Raw genomic sequence first — 16,030 nt, forward strand, 5'->3', positions numbered from 1 at the left:
CGGGGTACGGGTTCCTCACCCTGCCTCATGTACAGAGCAAAGCACTTCAAGCTAAACTGATATAGTGTATGCTTATACATATTCATTAATGCTTCCTGTAAATTTCCTCCTATTTCAAATTTTTCTGACTTTACGTCACTTTTCTTCACGGCACATGCTTCACTTGTTGTTAGGGGGTCTTCAGTCTTCTTTTGGGGGTCTTTTGGTGAAGGCTTCTCCTCTTCCTCATTGTCCTTCGGATAACCTTACAGGTTTGTGTGTGCGTACTAAGCATTGTGTTATGTTACTCTACTCATTAGTCTGATATTTACTGATTTTTAGGCCCAATGCCTAAAGGTGTTCTAATTTTGTCCATCTCAAGGACGTTTTGGTCTTGAGACATCACTTATCTTCTAAACTACCTCCTGTACCTAAATTTTAACATGTAACATCTGCAAAGGGGTACATCTGCCTTGTAACACTGATTCTTTTGGTTGCTTCTCATAATAACTTTCCAAATAGTTACAATTTAGTCAGCACGAATCAATTCCATTTATTTTAATACCCCATTTCTCCTTTTGATTACATTTATTCATGCCTTTTTTTAAAAAAAACATAAACTTGAATCTTATTTTTTTATCTCCATAATTTCATTTCTTGCATTTACTTTATTTTCAGTTCTAATTTTTTAACATTTTTCATGCTGTATCAAGCTTTTTGCACTCTCTTTCAAATTTAGTTAACTTTTTTTTGAGCTATTATAGTTTCTTTTCGTTCAGTATTCCTTGAATTACTGAATGGATTAGTCTAATAAGGCATGAAATTATACAAAATAGAAACAATAATCTTAATATAAAACACTATGCCATATATTTTAACTTATTCCACTAAGTACTTCTAAAAAGGTTATCTCACTAATCAGTCTTCAAAATAAAATTCTATTTTTGAACTGGTATATATATATCTTTAGCAATTTTTGTGATGGCTTTTCTATAATCATTTATCTTTGTACAACACTCAGATTTGTTAAACTTTCTACAAACTCCCCCTTCTTCAGCTAACAAATACTCCAGGGCAATTCTGTTTTCATAAACAAATGTTCACATTTGTGAATGTTGCTTGGCCAGCAGCTTTAGGGCAGTAGAGGTGTGGTTTGAAACAACTTTAACTACTGTCTGCAGCTTTATGAACTGATTCAATAGATAGATTTGGGTTCTGTATCTCTAAGATCCATCTGCAGCTCAAGTGGCTGGGTCATCTCTCTGCAGGCCATTTGTCTTCATTTCTGGTTTCTTCTTGCTTTTGGAAAGTCAAGGTTCAAGTCTCTTTTATTGTTATTTAATGTTTCATAAAGTGGTGTTCCTAACATATTGCTCCTGGACCTCGAAGAAGGAGGGTCATGTAACTCTTAAGATACAGGTTCTTCTCCACCTTTGAGGTAATTCACTCTATGCTCTTTACTCACAAATTTAATATATTCTATCAGGGGCTTTCCATTTGTTACTTGTTGTACCTGGTTGTTCCCAATAGAATTTTAGGTCACTTATGGATTGGTAAGGGTTAGCTCCAGAACTTTTATACCAGCACAAATCAACATGGTTATCCTACAATTAGTTTCTTTTTGTCATTCTCTAATATCCAGCAGGAGTTTTTGGTGGCCAGGTGTTAGTATTGTTATCTGATACAAACTGTTTTAATTATTTGATGATTCAAACTTTATCTTCCAGGTCATTTTAATGTCTTGGAAGTTTGAGTAAGATTTCATTTTAAAAATTGGTCTTGAGCTAGACTCTCACTTTCCCACAGCTATTTTTTAGCTATTTTAAGTCTTTCACAAATTTAACATTTAAATAATTTTAGTTCTGTAACTACTTCTTGCATTTAACTTACAAAAATATTTTAGTTATGGTTGGCCAATCTCAGTTGCTATACTGCTGTTTCAACTGTTCACACTACTTATTCATTTTGTCTAATTCTTCCCCTGAGATTTTTTTATACTTTTATAAAATTACAGTGATTGTAACAGGCAGCATTAACATATGGATGTGCCACAAACACAGATTTTATCTTGTTTTTGCATTTGTCATATTTGTTTGCATTTGTCACATGGATCAGAATTATTGTGATTTTGTTTTTGCATAGTTTGTTTGCTCATTGTTTGCTTTTGTGCTGCTTGTTTTAATATCGCTTGTTTCTTTCTTATTTTTTTGGATTCTGTCCCATCCTGCTTTATGGTTTTGGCCAGTTGCCAAGGGTATCTTAATGAACACAGTGAAAATAATCCTCAGGAGTTTTCACTCTCTACCTTCCTCAAGGCCCCTTGGGCTGCAGCCAAGGGCCGAGGTGCCGCTCTTCTTGGTAGCAAAGTTTATACCCTGGGGTCTGGTCACTGACACGTTTGGTCTCACTGCTACCCTTGGCCTCATAAGGTTCCTATGAGCCACTTCAATTCTGCTTGTTTCAAGGATGGCACAGATTTCACAGCACTGTCTTATCTCTCTCTCTCTCTCTCTTAGTCAGTTATATTTTTTTTCTTTTAATTTAAACTACTAAAGCTCCAGAGATGTGCCAACTACAATAAAAGTTACTTTTTACACAACTTCAGTTAGAAATTTATTAATAAAACTTTAATTAACAGGGGCTTCTTTTAGCAAAATTTTTGCTGTTAAATAAATAAAACATTTAGTCAAAACCATTTATATTTACTATACAAAATATTGAAAAACAAACATATTTAAAAAATACGGAAATTTAAGTTTCTGTGAAAAAAACCTGTGCTACATGTTTTTAACACTTATAATGCACATAACACAACTGTAACACACCATTTAGATACTATATATTCATAAAATGTGTTTGTGCTTCACAGACTCTAAGCAAGGCAGAATTTGTCTTTTGAATGTCTAAATATAATAAACCAAACCAAATTAATGCCAGGTTGTAACAAATGGTCAGTTGTGTTATATGTTAGAGTTCACTTGGCACAGCCAGCACTGCACACTTTTCAGTTAAATGGGATTTAGGTACTGCTGCTGTTTCTATTTCCAGCAAAATATCTTTAGATGAAGGAACAGTTTTACCTCTTTTTTTTTTTTTTCCTACTTTTTAGTTTGTAAAGGATACAACAGATAACTCTCGCTTTCTTGTGTTTTAGTAAGGAATTTATCTTTCCCCACACCCCGGGAAACTACAGGGTAGCATAGTCGCTCTCTTCTTGATAAAAAGGTTCTTTTGAATTTACATACTGATTTAAAGCTTAACAAATCTAATCTTTAAACGATCCAAACTTTGGCCAATTCAAATGATATTTTCGGATCATTTTCTTTGTCTATTTAAACAAATAATAATTAATCATTTTCTGCTTGTTTTTCCTCTCTGGGATTCCCATGTATTCCATGTATTCCCCTAGATTGGAGTTCCTGGGTTTTGGCATCGAATTGTTATAAATGACTTTCAAATTTCCAAATAATCAATCTAATTAATTGATAATATACTTTAATAAATTGGATTAAAAATAATAAAAGAATACAATTTAGTAAAAGAATACAATTTAGTAAGAAAGATAAAATTTAGTAGATATATTCAGATATATATTTATATATATATATGTGTGAATATAATTGGCCAGTGGTTACAAATGGTTAAGGCATAAGCAAAACCGACCCGGGGTACGGAGGGGGTTCCCCACCCTGCCTCACGTACAGAACAAAGCACTTCAAGCTAACCTTATATACTGTATGCTTATACATATTCATTTATGTTTCCCATATGTTTTCTCCTATTTCCGATTTTGCTGACTTTAGGTCACTTTTCATCACGGTACATGCTTCACTTGTTGTTAGGGTGTCGGAGAAGGGAGACGCAGACACCAGGTGGTCGTCAAGCAAATCTCGTTTATTGATCTTTACACTCGTGTTTAAATACATGATTTAATTAGCTCATACATATTGCAAAAGTATAGCTCATCATTGGTTATTCTGCTATCTACGACACTGCGAAACATAGCTATCTGCCTCTGCATTCTTGCGATTACCAGACCGTCCCTGTTCCTTCTTTTTCGTTCTGTTTACTACATTCTTGTTCTCCTCCCCACATCTCAAGGGCAATCCGGCCTTGAGACTGTCTCTACACTAGTTATGTTTTATCTCTAGCAAGTTTGTACAGTCATGGCCTTTCTCGCCTAACCATTCTGCCACAAAAGTCTCCACACTTCCCCCGCTTTCTTTTTGGCAAGCGTTTTAGTACATCTGTCCCACACCTTAGGGTGGATAAACCTTACAAACTCATTTATGACTTTGACAACCCAACGCTTTGTAATAACAAGCGAATTAGGTTTACGACTTAATTAATTTACAATTTACTATTTAACTTTTTTCGATGATTCCATTATCTTTCTGGGCTCAGGCTCTCCCGTCAAGAATAGACTCACTATCTTGACCGCTGCTCCTTGACTCAGGGTATCCTTGCTTTCTTCTTGTCTCACTTTTCTTGTTCCTGGGTTTCGGCACCATATGTCGGGGTCAAGCAAGGCTGGTACCCTGGCTGGAACCAGCATGGGCGGCTATCCTCAGCCGCGCGGTCCATATCCCACTGCATCAATGTGATGGATGGCAATATGGCGATTTATTGCAGGGAAACTTAACATTTTATAGCTTGGGGGTCACTGTGTTACTCCCATCTGCATACGTCACACCTGGGTGCTATTGGCTAATTGCAGGTTTTGCTATCCTAACAGAGAGGGGGTCTAGCAGCTTCCCGTTACAATCCCGAATTCTTCCGCAGCGCAATGCCCTAGACTACAACATATTCCCCCCTCTCTATGAATAATTAATTTGCTAAAATATAAGGTATATTAGTCTTAAAAATTCTAATGTTATTTTTTATACGTATTTTTAAACACTTTGTCTTAAACTATTATCTAACTACTTTTAACACACGTGCTCTATATATAGTTTAAGCATGAAAGCAATTTGCTAAAAGGATAAACACACAATTACAATTTGCTTTATATATAGTTAGATGGAGTCTCTACACTTCCCAAATCTTCTACAGAATTTCTCCAACACGATTCAGTCCTGGAATGTTTACTGCTCCCGTGATGTCAGCTGGCAGCTGATCGGTGACTAAGGGCTTTGATGTTCAAGTTGTTCTTTAGACCCTTCTAAATCTTAAACAAAGGATACCTGAAAAATTAATAGAAACACCACATCATAATAACAACATAAAATTTCTGTTGGCAAATGTCTGTTAATGTTTAGACACAACTGTGTCCTGACAGGTCCACTTCTGATCCAAGTCTGGAATACCAAGGCTGTGTGATGACTTCTCTGTTCACTGGATCTCATGTGTTCAGAGGCACACAGTCTGGTCAGATGGACAGGTGACTTTTCTGAACCTGCCAACAAAACACAGGCACTTCTCTCCTTAAAGTTAATGAATTACACTAATTAAATTGCTTTTAGGGTATTAATTTCCCCCGTTTTCTAAAAAATAAAAATAAGATGTATTTCTGTTCAACATTAACACAAAACCTTATACACAATTAGTAAAAACCTATAGCAGTTAAAAATCAATTAATATAAAAGTATTGTTAATTATTAAAACACTGCACCAGCATCTCATAGTTAATAAACAAACAAAACCAAAAATTATCAGTGAAGGATTGGATCATCATCTCCGGAAATGATTCTCCAAGCCCACTTCAAAATTGATCCAGCTGTCATATTAATAAGGTCAAATTGCAAAGTCAAAAAGTGACTCAAATACTGATTTAGGACAGAAAACATCTGGATCTGTTAGCAAACATTCTGTCCAGGTAAAGTCAAGGCTTGGCCAGGGCCTAGGCTTTAAACTGGAAAGATGTCTCTTAACTCATTTCTAAAACAAGGTTCTCAATAGTAGCAGCTATGAGATGCTTACAACATAGCAAACTGTTTTAAACTCCACAATAATTATATATAACAAAAAAAAAATAACAAACTTAACCTTGAAAAAATATTTAAGTTAGAAAACTTAACTTAAAAACATTTAAGCTTAAACATTATAAAACTTGACTATCCTTAATTTTATTAGCACTTAATTTATATTAAATGAAAACATAATTTAATCTTATTTTGTTACTATAAAAAACAACTAAAAGTTTAATATATACCTTTTAAACACAATATAACAATAACATAAATTCACTATAAAAATTATAAAGATGTAACAAACACATCACAATTCTATGTCATCTAGCTTTGAAAATAACTCACAATAACTGCAAATGTTACTAAAAATACTTATTCATAATAGAAATTTGCCTAGTATATGCTTAAATTGGTTAGGATGTTAAAGTGCAGTTTTTCTAGAGAAAAACCACCACAACAACATGGGATTTGGCAAGTTGCCATCCAGCTTTTGTAGCACTTTTTAAAAACATTAAGTTCAATTTTTTAAACTAAAATCTAAAATCCAAATTGGTAAATATGCAGTTATATGTGTTAATATATACTTTAACTTAGCTTTGTCTTATACAGTAAAATTCTCTTGACTAATTATTTTTTAAATCATAAATCTCTTCTATAGATAACATTAATTGGAAGAAGGTTTTTCTAAAAGCTATAAATTACACCATATTTTAACCTTGAGTTCTAAAACTAATTTTTGCAAGGCAACTCTGTTAGTATTTACCTTAAACACTTTTTTTTTTTTTTTTTCTTAACTTTTAAAGAACTACAATAATTTCTATAGTAAAATCCTAAAAACTACAATTGCATAAACTCACAATTATTTAAAATACAAAATTAACTCTACAATGGTATATAAAAACATTTTGAAAACCCAATAAATCACGACTCTGCAACAAACCAGGCACCGTCCCAGTGTCCCCCCTCGAGAGAGGGAGCGGGGGGGTGGACTGCCCACTCTGCTGCTGCTGCAGCTCTGCTCTTATCTTTCTTTACATTCTCCACATACTCTCGCAGCGAGGAAAAACGGAGAGAAAGAAAAAAAAAAGCTTCACAAAGTTAACTTTAACAAATGCAGTTTTTTCTCTCAATCTCTCTTGTTGTTTGCTGATAGAGAAAAAAAAAAGGGCATGATTATACAAAAGCAGGCGATTTTACACGAAAAGTCTCTCACGGCCAGGTGCTAACAACGGCGATCAGAGGCCTTGGAACTTTTCTTGCGTTGCTTCTACCCCCAGGGTGCTTTTGTTCCCTGCGCTCACCTCGCTCCCTCATATCTTCCTGGTTCGGGTGGAAACCAGTCTAAATCTGGCTTTTTTTCTTCCAGGGTGGTAAAGATGGAACTTAAATAAGATAGCAATGTTAAAAATGACTCCAAAAATGAAGCAAATAGTTCTGGATGTATCACATCCTGCCATAACTGAACAGATTCTGTTCGTTGTTTCAGCGTTCCCTGTGGAACTTTTTTCTCATTATTTTCTTTTCCTATAATTCCCTGTAATGGATCACCTGGTCCTCTTTGAACTGCAACTGACTCTTGAACTAAAGCTTGCCAATGTGCGTTAAACAACAGCTGCTGGTGTTGAGTAAACATCAATTTCACAATGCTTCTACAGTCATTGACAGTTAGCAAATGCGTATCAAATATGTAGTCTATCATTTGTTTAGCTGGTTCACTCTTAAATCCAAATTGACTCACTGTCTGTCGCAGCTGCGCTAATAACTTCCAATCAAGAGGTGTATAGGTCCCTAACTGAACAGCTTGTCCTTGTTGGTTTACCCCCGGGGTGTAAACTACAGGCAGAGCCCACGTCCTTGCCGCCTCCACGGTGACTTCATCCCCACTCTCTAGCCCATGCTTAGCCAATGCGTTCCAGGCTTCTCTCCTCTGTCTAGCCATTTCCTCCCACAGGTCACTCTCTGCCCCAGGGACAGGATCTGGCTCTGGCGGAGATTGTAAACTACGCATTCCAGGCTTAACAGATTGGGCTGAAGGGTCTTTAATATCAGAGGTGGCTACGGCAGGCACTTCAGCGTCCTCTGTGGACTCAGTGAGAGGGGGCGCCGAGGGCCAAGCACAATCATCTGTGCCCAAACTGCTAGAAGCAGGTATAATTACTTGAGAGACACCTGGCGCTAAAGGTTCATGATCTCCATACCGTGCATTCCTTTTATAGGCTTCTACTGCTTGCTGAGCCGCTCTTTTTTCTGCCTGATGTTTCAATAGAGTATTATACACAACTCGCCAAATTTTTCCTAACTTTTTTGCTGTTTTATCTTCTTCTAAGACTGCTTCACACAACACATCTCCTAATTTACGCCACTCACTCAATTCATGTACCGTGTGCGGGTTAGAAAAACAACCCTTTGCGTGACCCCATGCTAGCAATCCCGGTACGTCTTTTCTAGGATTTATGTCTCTAACCCCCAGCTTATCTAATAACCCCAAAAATAAATCATATGCTGCTTGCCTGTCCATTTTTGTCGTCAGCGCTGTTGCACCTCTCCGGCTCCGGCAGCACGTATGGCTCAAGACCACCGATGTGATCCTTGAGGGTGCTCTCCCTTCGTCGTTTAGCACCGACCCGGGTGCTTCGGGTCCCAACACTACTTCACCGACCGTGGCGCGTTCTCTCCCCCGGTTTCTTTTCAGCAGGGGGTCGACGTCGGGGTCACCATTTGTCGGAGAAGGGAGACGCAGACACCAGGTGGTCGTCAAGCAAATCTCGTTTATTGATCTTTACACTCGTGTTTAAATACATGATTTAATTAGCTCATACATATTGCAAAAGTATAGCTCATCATTGGTTATTCTGCTATCTACGACACTGCGAAACATAGCTATCTGCCTCTGCATTCTTGCGATTACCAGACCGTCCCTGTTCCTTCTTTTTCGTTCTGTTTACTACATTCTTGTTCTCCTCCCCACATCTCAAGGGCAATCCGGCCTTGAGACTGTCTCTACACTAGTTATGTTTTATCTCTAGCAAGTTTGTACAGTCATGGCCTTTCTCGCCTAACCATTCTGCCACAAAAGTCTCCACATTAGGGGGTCTTCAGTTTTCTTTTGGGGGTCTTTTGGCGAAGGCTTCTCCTCTTCCTCATTGTCCTTTGGATAACCTTACAGGTTTGTGTGTGTGTACTAAGCATTGTGTTAGGTTACTCTACTCATTAGTCTGATATTTACTGGGTTTTAGGCCCAATGCTTAAAGTCGTTCTAATTTTGTCCATCTCAAGGCCGTTTTGGTCTTGAGACACCATTTATCTTCTAAACTACATCCTGTACCTCAATTTTAACATGTAACATCTGCAAAGGGGTACATCTGCCTTATAACACTGATTCTTTTGGTTGCTTCTGATAATAACTTTCCAAATAGTTACAATTTAGTCAGCACGAATCAATTCCATTTATTACACAACCTCCCGGGCCCGCAGCGAGCCCCGAGCCCCCGCAGAACCGAGCGCGGCTCCCACCTGCGATGGCCGGGGCCGCCTCCGAGCTCCGCCGCCGCCTCACCGGGCTCCGGCCGCTGCTGCCGCCGCTGCCGGGCCCGCACAGACGCTCCGGCAATGGCGGCTCTCCTGCCCCACGGCCGCCCTGGGGGCGCCAGCGGGGCCGGGCTTGTCCCCGCTCTGCCCAATCAGCGCGCGCCAGAGCCACGAGTGACGGCAGAAGCAGCCAATCGCAGCCAGCGGCGGGCTCTGCACACGGCACGGCCTCGCCTGCCTTGGGCTGAGCTCCGCCATTTCTCGTTCGCCTGGGCTGAGGAGCGGCCCCGGCGCTGGGCCCGGCCCGGGCAGGAGGCCAAGGAAGCGCCGCTGCGCTGAAGCGCCGGGAGCTCGGGGTGCCCGGGAGCTGAGGGCGCTGCGAACTGGGGGTGAGTCCGGGATGGAGCAGGGTTATGCCGGAGCGAGGCCAAAACTCTGTGACTCTCCTTCCTACCCTGGGCGGGGAGCAGAACACACAAGGAAAGGCTCGGGGGTCTGGATGAGGGTGGGGACAGTTCAATCCTTGGTCACGGGCACAGCACACCTGACTTGGGGAAATTAATTGAATTCATTATCAAGCATGTCAGAACAAGAAGACGAGAAGCAACGTAATTTCTACGGAAATCCATCTTCCCCCCAGCTGTCCCTCCTTCCCGGGCTTAACTTTGTGCCCCTCTCCGTCCCCCTCCCCGCCCAGAGGCACAGGGATGGGGGTCACAGTCAGGTCATGTCAGTGCCTCCCCCTGAGGGACAGGAATCCTTGTCCTGCTGCAGCCTGGGGTCCCTGCCAGGGGCCAGAGTCCCTCAGGACCAGGCTGCTCCAGCGGGGATCGCCAGGGGGATCCCCGAGTCCGGCCAGGAGCCACTTCCATGGCTCTGCAGGGGCTTCCCCCGGGCTCGGGGCCTCTCTCAGGCACCCCCTGCTCCGGCCCGGCCTCATTGCCCCCCTCACCCCCCCATGCAGCGAGTGTCCGGGCAGGGAGATCCACGATTTTCACGGGGCTGAATCTTGGAGTTTCTGAGCTTTATTGGGCTGAATGTTGGTGCTTTGTTTTTTTGTGGGAGCTGAATCTTTGTATTTTGGGTGATATCAGATTTTTGGTGTTTTGGAAGTTTTTGATCTGTCTTTGTTAGCGTTCAGGAACACACAGAATCACAGACTGAATATATGCAGGTGCTTTATTGAAGCGTGGGTGAACTAGGGGTATCAGTAACCCAAATCTAGTTCCATTGTCTTTGTCCAAAGTGCACATATTTCTACAATTTCAGCTGTAGCAATAATCACTGTAACAACCTTATCAATATTGCTTCATTAATATCGGTTGATTAACTTTATCTATATTGCTTCATGAGAGTTAGCTCATCCTTGCACGAACATGTACGAATCTTATCTCTGGGTGGGTATCTTGGAGATCCCAAGTACCAGTTCCCATTACCGTAAACATTTCAGCTTGCTAGACCATCCCTGATACCAAGCATTCTTGTGGCCTACCTCTACATGATTTTAAGAAACATTTTCAGAAACATTTAACCCCATAGTAACATCTTGATGTTTGCAGGATGTTTGTGGTGAATCTTGGTGTCCTGGAGGTTCTTACAGACACAAGATGCCCAATGACTTTTTGAGATGAACTTGGGCAAGGAGGAATCCCCAGCCCAAGACATTCTTCTCTTGTTTTTTCCCCAAACCAGGATTTTTCATTCCCAAACTGAGGCCAGATGGAGGAGGAGGAAAAGCCCCAGAGATCCCACACAAGGAGGGTCTGCAAACCCAGCCCAAGGAGCTGTGAAGAGGAAAGATCCCCCCAGTGCCAGGAAGGCGGCCGGAGATCCAGCCAGAGCTCAGAGCTGGGGGAGAAGCCCCACAGGTGCTTGGAATGTGGGAAGGGCTTCAGCCAGAACTCCCACCTGATGCAGCACCAGGTGATCCACACTGGGGAAAAGCCCTACGAGTGTGGGGAATGTGGGAAGAGCTTCAGCCAGAGCTCCAGCCTGAGGAAACACCAGAGGATCCACATGGGGGAACGGCCCTACACCTGCTTGGATTGTGGGAAGAGCTTTGGTCAGAGCTCCACCCTGACAAATCACCAGCTCATCCACACCGGGGAGAAGCCCTACGAGTGTCCCAAGTGTGGGAAGAGGTTTCAGACCAGCTCCACTCTCATCAGACATGAGCGGATTCACACAGAGGAGAGGCCCTTCCGCTGCCCTGACTGCGGGAAGAGCTTCAACCGCAACTCCATCCTCACCGTCCACCGGCGCATCCACACTGGGGAGAGGCCCTACGAGTGTCCCCATTGTGGGAAGAGCTTCTCACAGAGATCTAACTTGACCCAACACCAACAGAGGCACCAGTAAGGGAAGCCCTGCGAGTGCCCCGAGTGCGGGAAGAGCTTCGTGCGCTGCTCCAGCTCCATCCCCCATGGGAGGATCGGCATTGGATGATCCCCAGTGACCCCCGTTGGGCAGAGCCCTGGTGATCCATGGTCCTGGTGATCCGTGGTCCTGGTGATCGGTGTTGGGAAGACACCTGGCTGGGAGGCTCCACATCTTCCTGGCTCCCTGTGGGCACCTGGATGGACACAGGAGCAGGAACATCCATTTGGACACAGATCAACAATGGGAATTCCTTGGGGAAAGCAGATTTGTTGACTTTCAATCCCAGAAAACTGTTTGTTAAACGTAACAGAATTCACAAGCCCTATTTGTTATACTTCAAGATGTTGTTCTTCCCAACACCTCTCCTTCCTTTTCTTGGAATTCAGCATAAAGTTAGAGTCAAAAAGTTTTCCAAGTGCTCTTGCTGCGTGAGGCCACATTGTGTCTTTCATTCAGCAATTAATGAAGCAAACACAAATTTTCTACTGAGACCCTTCTGCTCCCTTCCAAATCACTACTCAAGAACAAGCCTCAGGCACATGCCCATAGTCCCTCTCTGCCAGCAGCTCCGAGCTGCATTGCACAGTGCTTGCTGTGCCCCAGAGAGCACAAAGCAGGCTGGCCTGGTGCCCCTGAATATTTCTGCAAAACCCTCTGCATTTCACACCTTTGCTCTGGCTCAGTGAAGAGCTCCAGGATTGCAGGCGCTTGGTCCCAGAGCTGTGTGAGGCACTGGCTCGTGCAGATGTGCCCTGACTTGCTGTCACTGCCTCACGCTGGGCTCGGTTCCCCTGGCAGAAATGCCGTGCCTGAAGGACACTGCCCTGTGCTGGAGCCTGCGGAGCAGCCCGGCTCCCTCCCCCTGTGCCCAGAGTGCTGCACACACTGCTGACCATTGCCAGGAGTTCCAGGGCAGGCGGCAGAAGAGCAGGAATGGTCAGGCAGGGCACCAGCCCTGGGCTGCTCTTTGCCTTTCTCTCCTCCTGTGCAGACTCCAGACAGCCCATGGCACCAGTGTGTGCTGTGCCCAGCACGGCGCCGCTTCCCCTCAGGAGCAGCCAGCTGCCAGCTTGGCTCTGAGAGCGGAGGATTTGCCTGGTGCCAGCAAGAGGCAGCCAGGGCCAGGCTGCTGCCTCTTGCAGCTCCAAGGGCCTCCTTCCAGCCTGCCTCTGCCGAGGCTCAGGCTTCTCCGGGCTCTGCCAGGGCTCTGCTGGGGCTCCAGCCTGGCCAAGGCCGGGCCCGCTCTCACCTCACAGTCGCTGACAGCTCTGCACCACAGGAGACCTTGCACAGCACCCTCACTGCTCTTTCTGCTTTCTCTCTTCAGCCAGACTCTCCTCCAGCCAAAGAGATTGCACTTAGGGATACAAATCCAAGTGGCAGGAACCCAAATGTTCTCGAGTCACATCTGCACAGCCTGCATCTGCACAGGATGTTTGCGTTGCACCGCTCCTCCTTTGGTTTTTCCTGCAAATGCCATTGCTGTTCGTGCCTCAAATAGAAATGCCAGAGCTGGGAAATACTTGTCCAGTTGGCCATATTCCAAAGGCAGTGTGGCCTGGAGAGGATGAATGAAGAAGAGCCTTCCCCACTTACAAACCATACCAAAGAAGCCATCAATGTCACTTTCCACCTTGTCCTGGGCGACTTTATGATACTTGTATTCCCAGTCGCCTGGTTTATGTTACATACTAAGTTCTGCACCTTTAAGACTGGCTCTGAGAGTGAAGGGGGGCAGAAGAAGCCGCAGTTTGTGTTAAAAGAAGACATCACTCCCCCATATCCTGCTCCTGGACTGTGGTGTCTGCAGTACGGACAGACAGCGGGACAGAGCTTCTCTTTGACTTTTAGTTAGTTTTAGCTAGCTGAGGCAGAGGAGCTCCCTGGACTTATCTTCCTTTTTTCTTGGATCTGTGCAAACCTGCTCTGGACTGAAAGACACCCAGACAAACCCCAGGAGCTCATGCCTGTGTCCCACCGGGGCCTATGCCTTGGCACTATCCAGTGCCAGAGGGACTGATAAGAACCTGAGCAAGCCAAGTTAAACCACATGAAAAGGACTTTTCTTCCTAGATTCACCATTTCATCAAACAGTGAGAGGTTTTATTGTTCAATATTATTCAATTTCTGTTAAATAAACAGTTTTTTCCACTTCTCTCCAAAGAATTTTTTTTTTCCCGAACCAGTAGGGGGGAGGGGTCATTTGAATTTTGCTTTCCTGGGGGAACTCCATTTAGAGGTTCTCTCCCAAATGTACCCTAAACTAGGACACATGGTCATCTCATGGTCACAGTCCTCTCATGGTCATGGTCATCTCTTGGTCTCAATATTTCATGTTCGTGGTCATCTCGCAGTTGTAGTTGTGTCATCATCACAGTCATGGTCATTTCCTGATCACAGTCATCTCATGGTCGTTGTCACCCCATGGTCACAAGCATTTCATAGCCATGGTCATATTGTGGTCACCTCATGGTCATCTCTTAATCCAAATCATCTCATGGTCATGGTTGTGTCATGGTCATTGCATGGTCATGGTCATCTCATGGTCATTTCATGGGTATCTCATGGTCATCTCATGGCCACAGTCACATCATGGTCATCTTACAGCCATAGTTGTGCCATAGTCATGGTTATTCCATGGTCGTGGTCATCTCATTGTAATGACCATCTCATGGTCTTGATTACCACATGGCCATGGTGTGCTGTGGTCATCTCTTGGTCACAATCACCACATGCTCACGGTCATGACATGGTCATCTCTTGGTCATGGTCATGTCATTGTTACCTCATGGTCATCTCATGGTCAGCTCGTGGCCACAATCACATCATGGTCACCTCACAGCTGTGGTTGTGTCTTGGGCATGGTTATCTCTTGGTCAGCTCATAGTCAGAATCATGTCATGATCTCTATCCTTTCATGGTTGTGGTTGTATTACGATCACAATCATGGTCATCTCATGGCCTTGATCACCACATGGCCATGGTTGCATTGTGGTCATGTCTTGGTCACAGTCATCACATGCTCATGATCACCCCATGGTCATGGTCGTGTCATGGTCACATTCATGGTCATCTCACTGTAATAGTCATCTTATGATCATGGGTGTGTCATGGTCATGATAATCTCACGATCATCTCATGGTCTTGATCATCTCATGGTCACAGTCGTCTCACTGTAATAGTCATCTTATGATCATGGGTGTGTCATGGTCATGATAATCTCATGATCATCTCATGGTCATCTCATGGTCTTGATCATCTCATGGTCACAGTCATCTCACTGTAATGGTCATGTCCCAGTCACCTCACAATCATGGTCACACATGGCCATGGTGTGTTGTGATCATCTCATGGTCATCTCTTGGTCACAATCATCTCATGCTCATGGTCACCTCATAGTCATGGTCATCTCATTGTAATGGTCATCCCATGATCATGGTCATTCCATGGCCATGGTTGTGTCATGACCACAGTCATGGTCATTGCATGGTTATGGTCATTTTATGATCATCTCATGATCAACTCATTTGCCACAATCTTATCATGGTCATCTCTCAGTGGTGTTTGGGTCATGGTCATGGTTATCTTATGACCTCACGCCCATTGCATGGTCATTTCCTGATAGTCATCATCTCATCCTCTCAGTCATCTCATTGTCATGGTCATCTCATGGTCACAATCACATCATGGTAACCTCATGACCATCTCATGTTCACAATGATCTCATGAGCATGGTCATCTCATGGTCATCTCATGGTCATCTCTTGGTCACAGCCATCACATGCTCAAAGTAATCTCACATGCATGGTCATCTCATCATGATGGTCCATGACCATGGCTGTGTCATGGTCACAGTCAGGGTCATTGCATGCTCATGGCCATCTCATGCTCATGGTCATCTCATACTCATGGTCATCTCATACTCATGGTCATCTCATGGTCACAATCACGTCATGGTCATCTCACAGTCAACTCATGGCCAATCATAACATGGTCATTTCATGGTTGTGGTTTTGTCATGGTCAAGGTCATCTCATGGTCACAGTCATTTCCTGATCACTGTCCTCTCATGGTCAACTCACAGTCACCTGATGGTTACGATCATCTCACATCCATGGTCATGTCATGGTCATGTCATAGCCATGTCATGGCCATGATTCTATTTTGGTCTTCTCGTGTCACGGTCATCTCACTGTAAGGGTCATCTCACAGTCACCTCATGATCATGGTCACAC

At 43.3% G+C, this 16,030-nt stretch overlaps 1 protein-coding gene and 1 pseudogene across 1 annotated transcript; one reads left to right on the top strand and one right to left on the bottom strand.

Moving 5' to 3' along the window:
• Positions 1-16,030, bottom strand: part of LOC131588457 (zinc finger protein 729-like) — a 298,116-nt pseudogene that overhangs the window by 53,126 nt on the left and 228,960 nt on the right.
• Positions 9,556-13,488, top strand: LOC131588623 (gastrula zinc finger protein XlCGF49.1-like). Its single transcript, XM_058857582.1, is given in 3 exon segments — positions 9,556-9,805; positions 11,109-11,557; positions 11,642-13,488. Coding segments are annotated over 2 exon segments (642 nt in total). The 5' UTR covers positions 9,556-9,805; positions 11,109-11,135; the 3' UTR covers positions 11,862-13,488.

This window comes from Poecile atricapillus, chromosome 26, assembly GCF_030490865.1.
Source record: "Poecile atricapillus isolate bPoeAtr1 chromosome 26, bPoeAtr1.hap1, whole genome shotgun sequence".
Classification (NCBI taxonomy): domain Eukaryota; kingdom Metazoa; phylum Chordata; class Aves; order Passeriformes; family Paridae; genus Poecile; species Poecile atricapillus.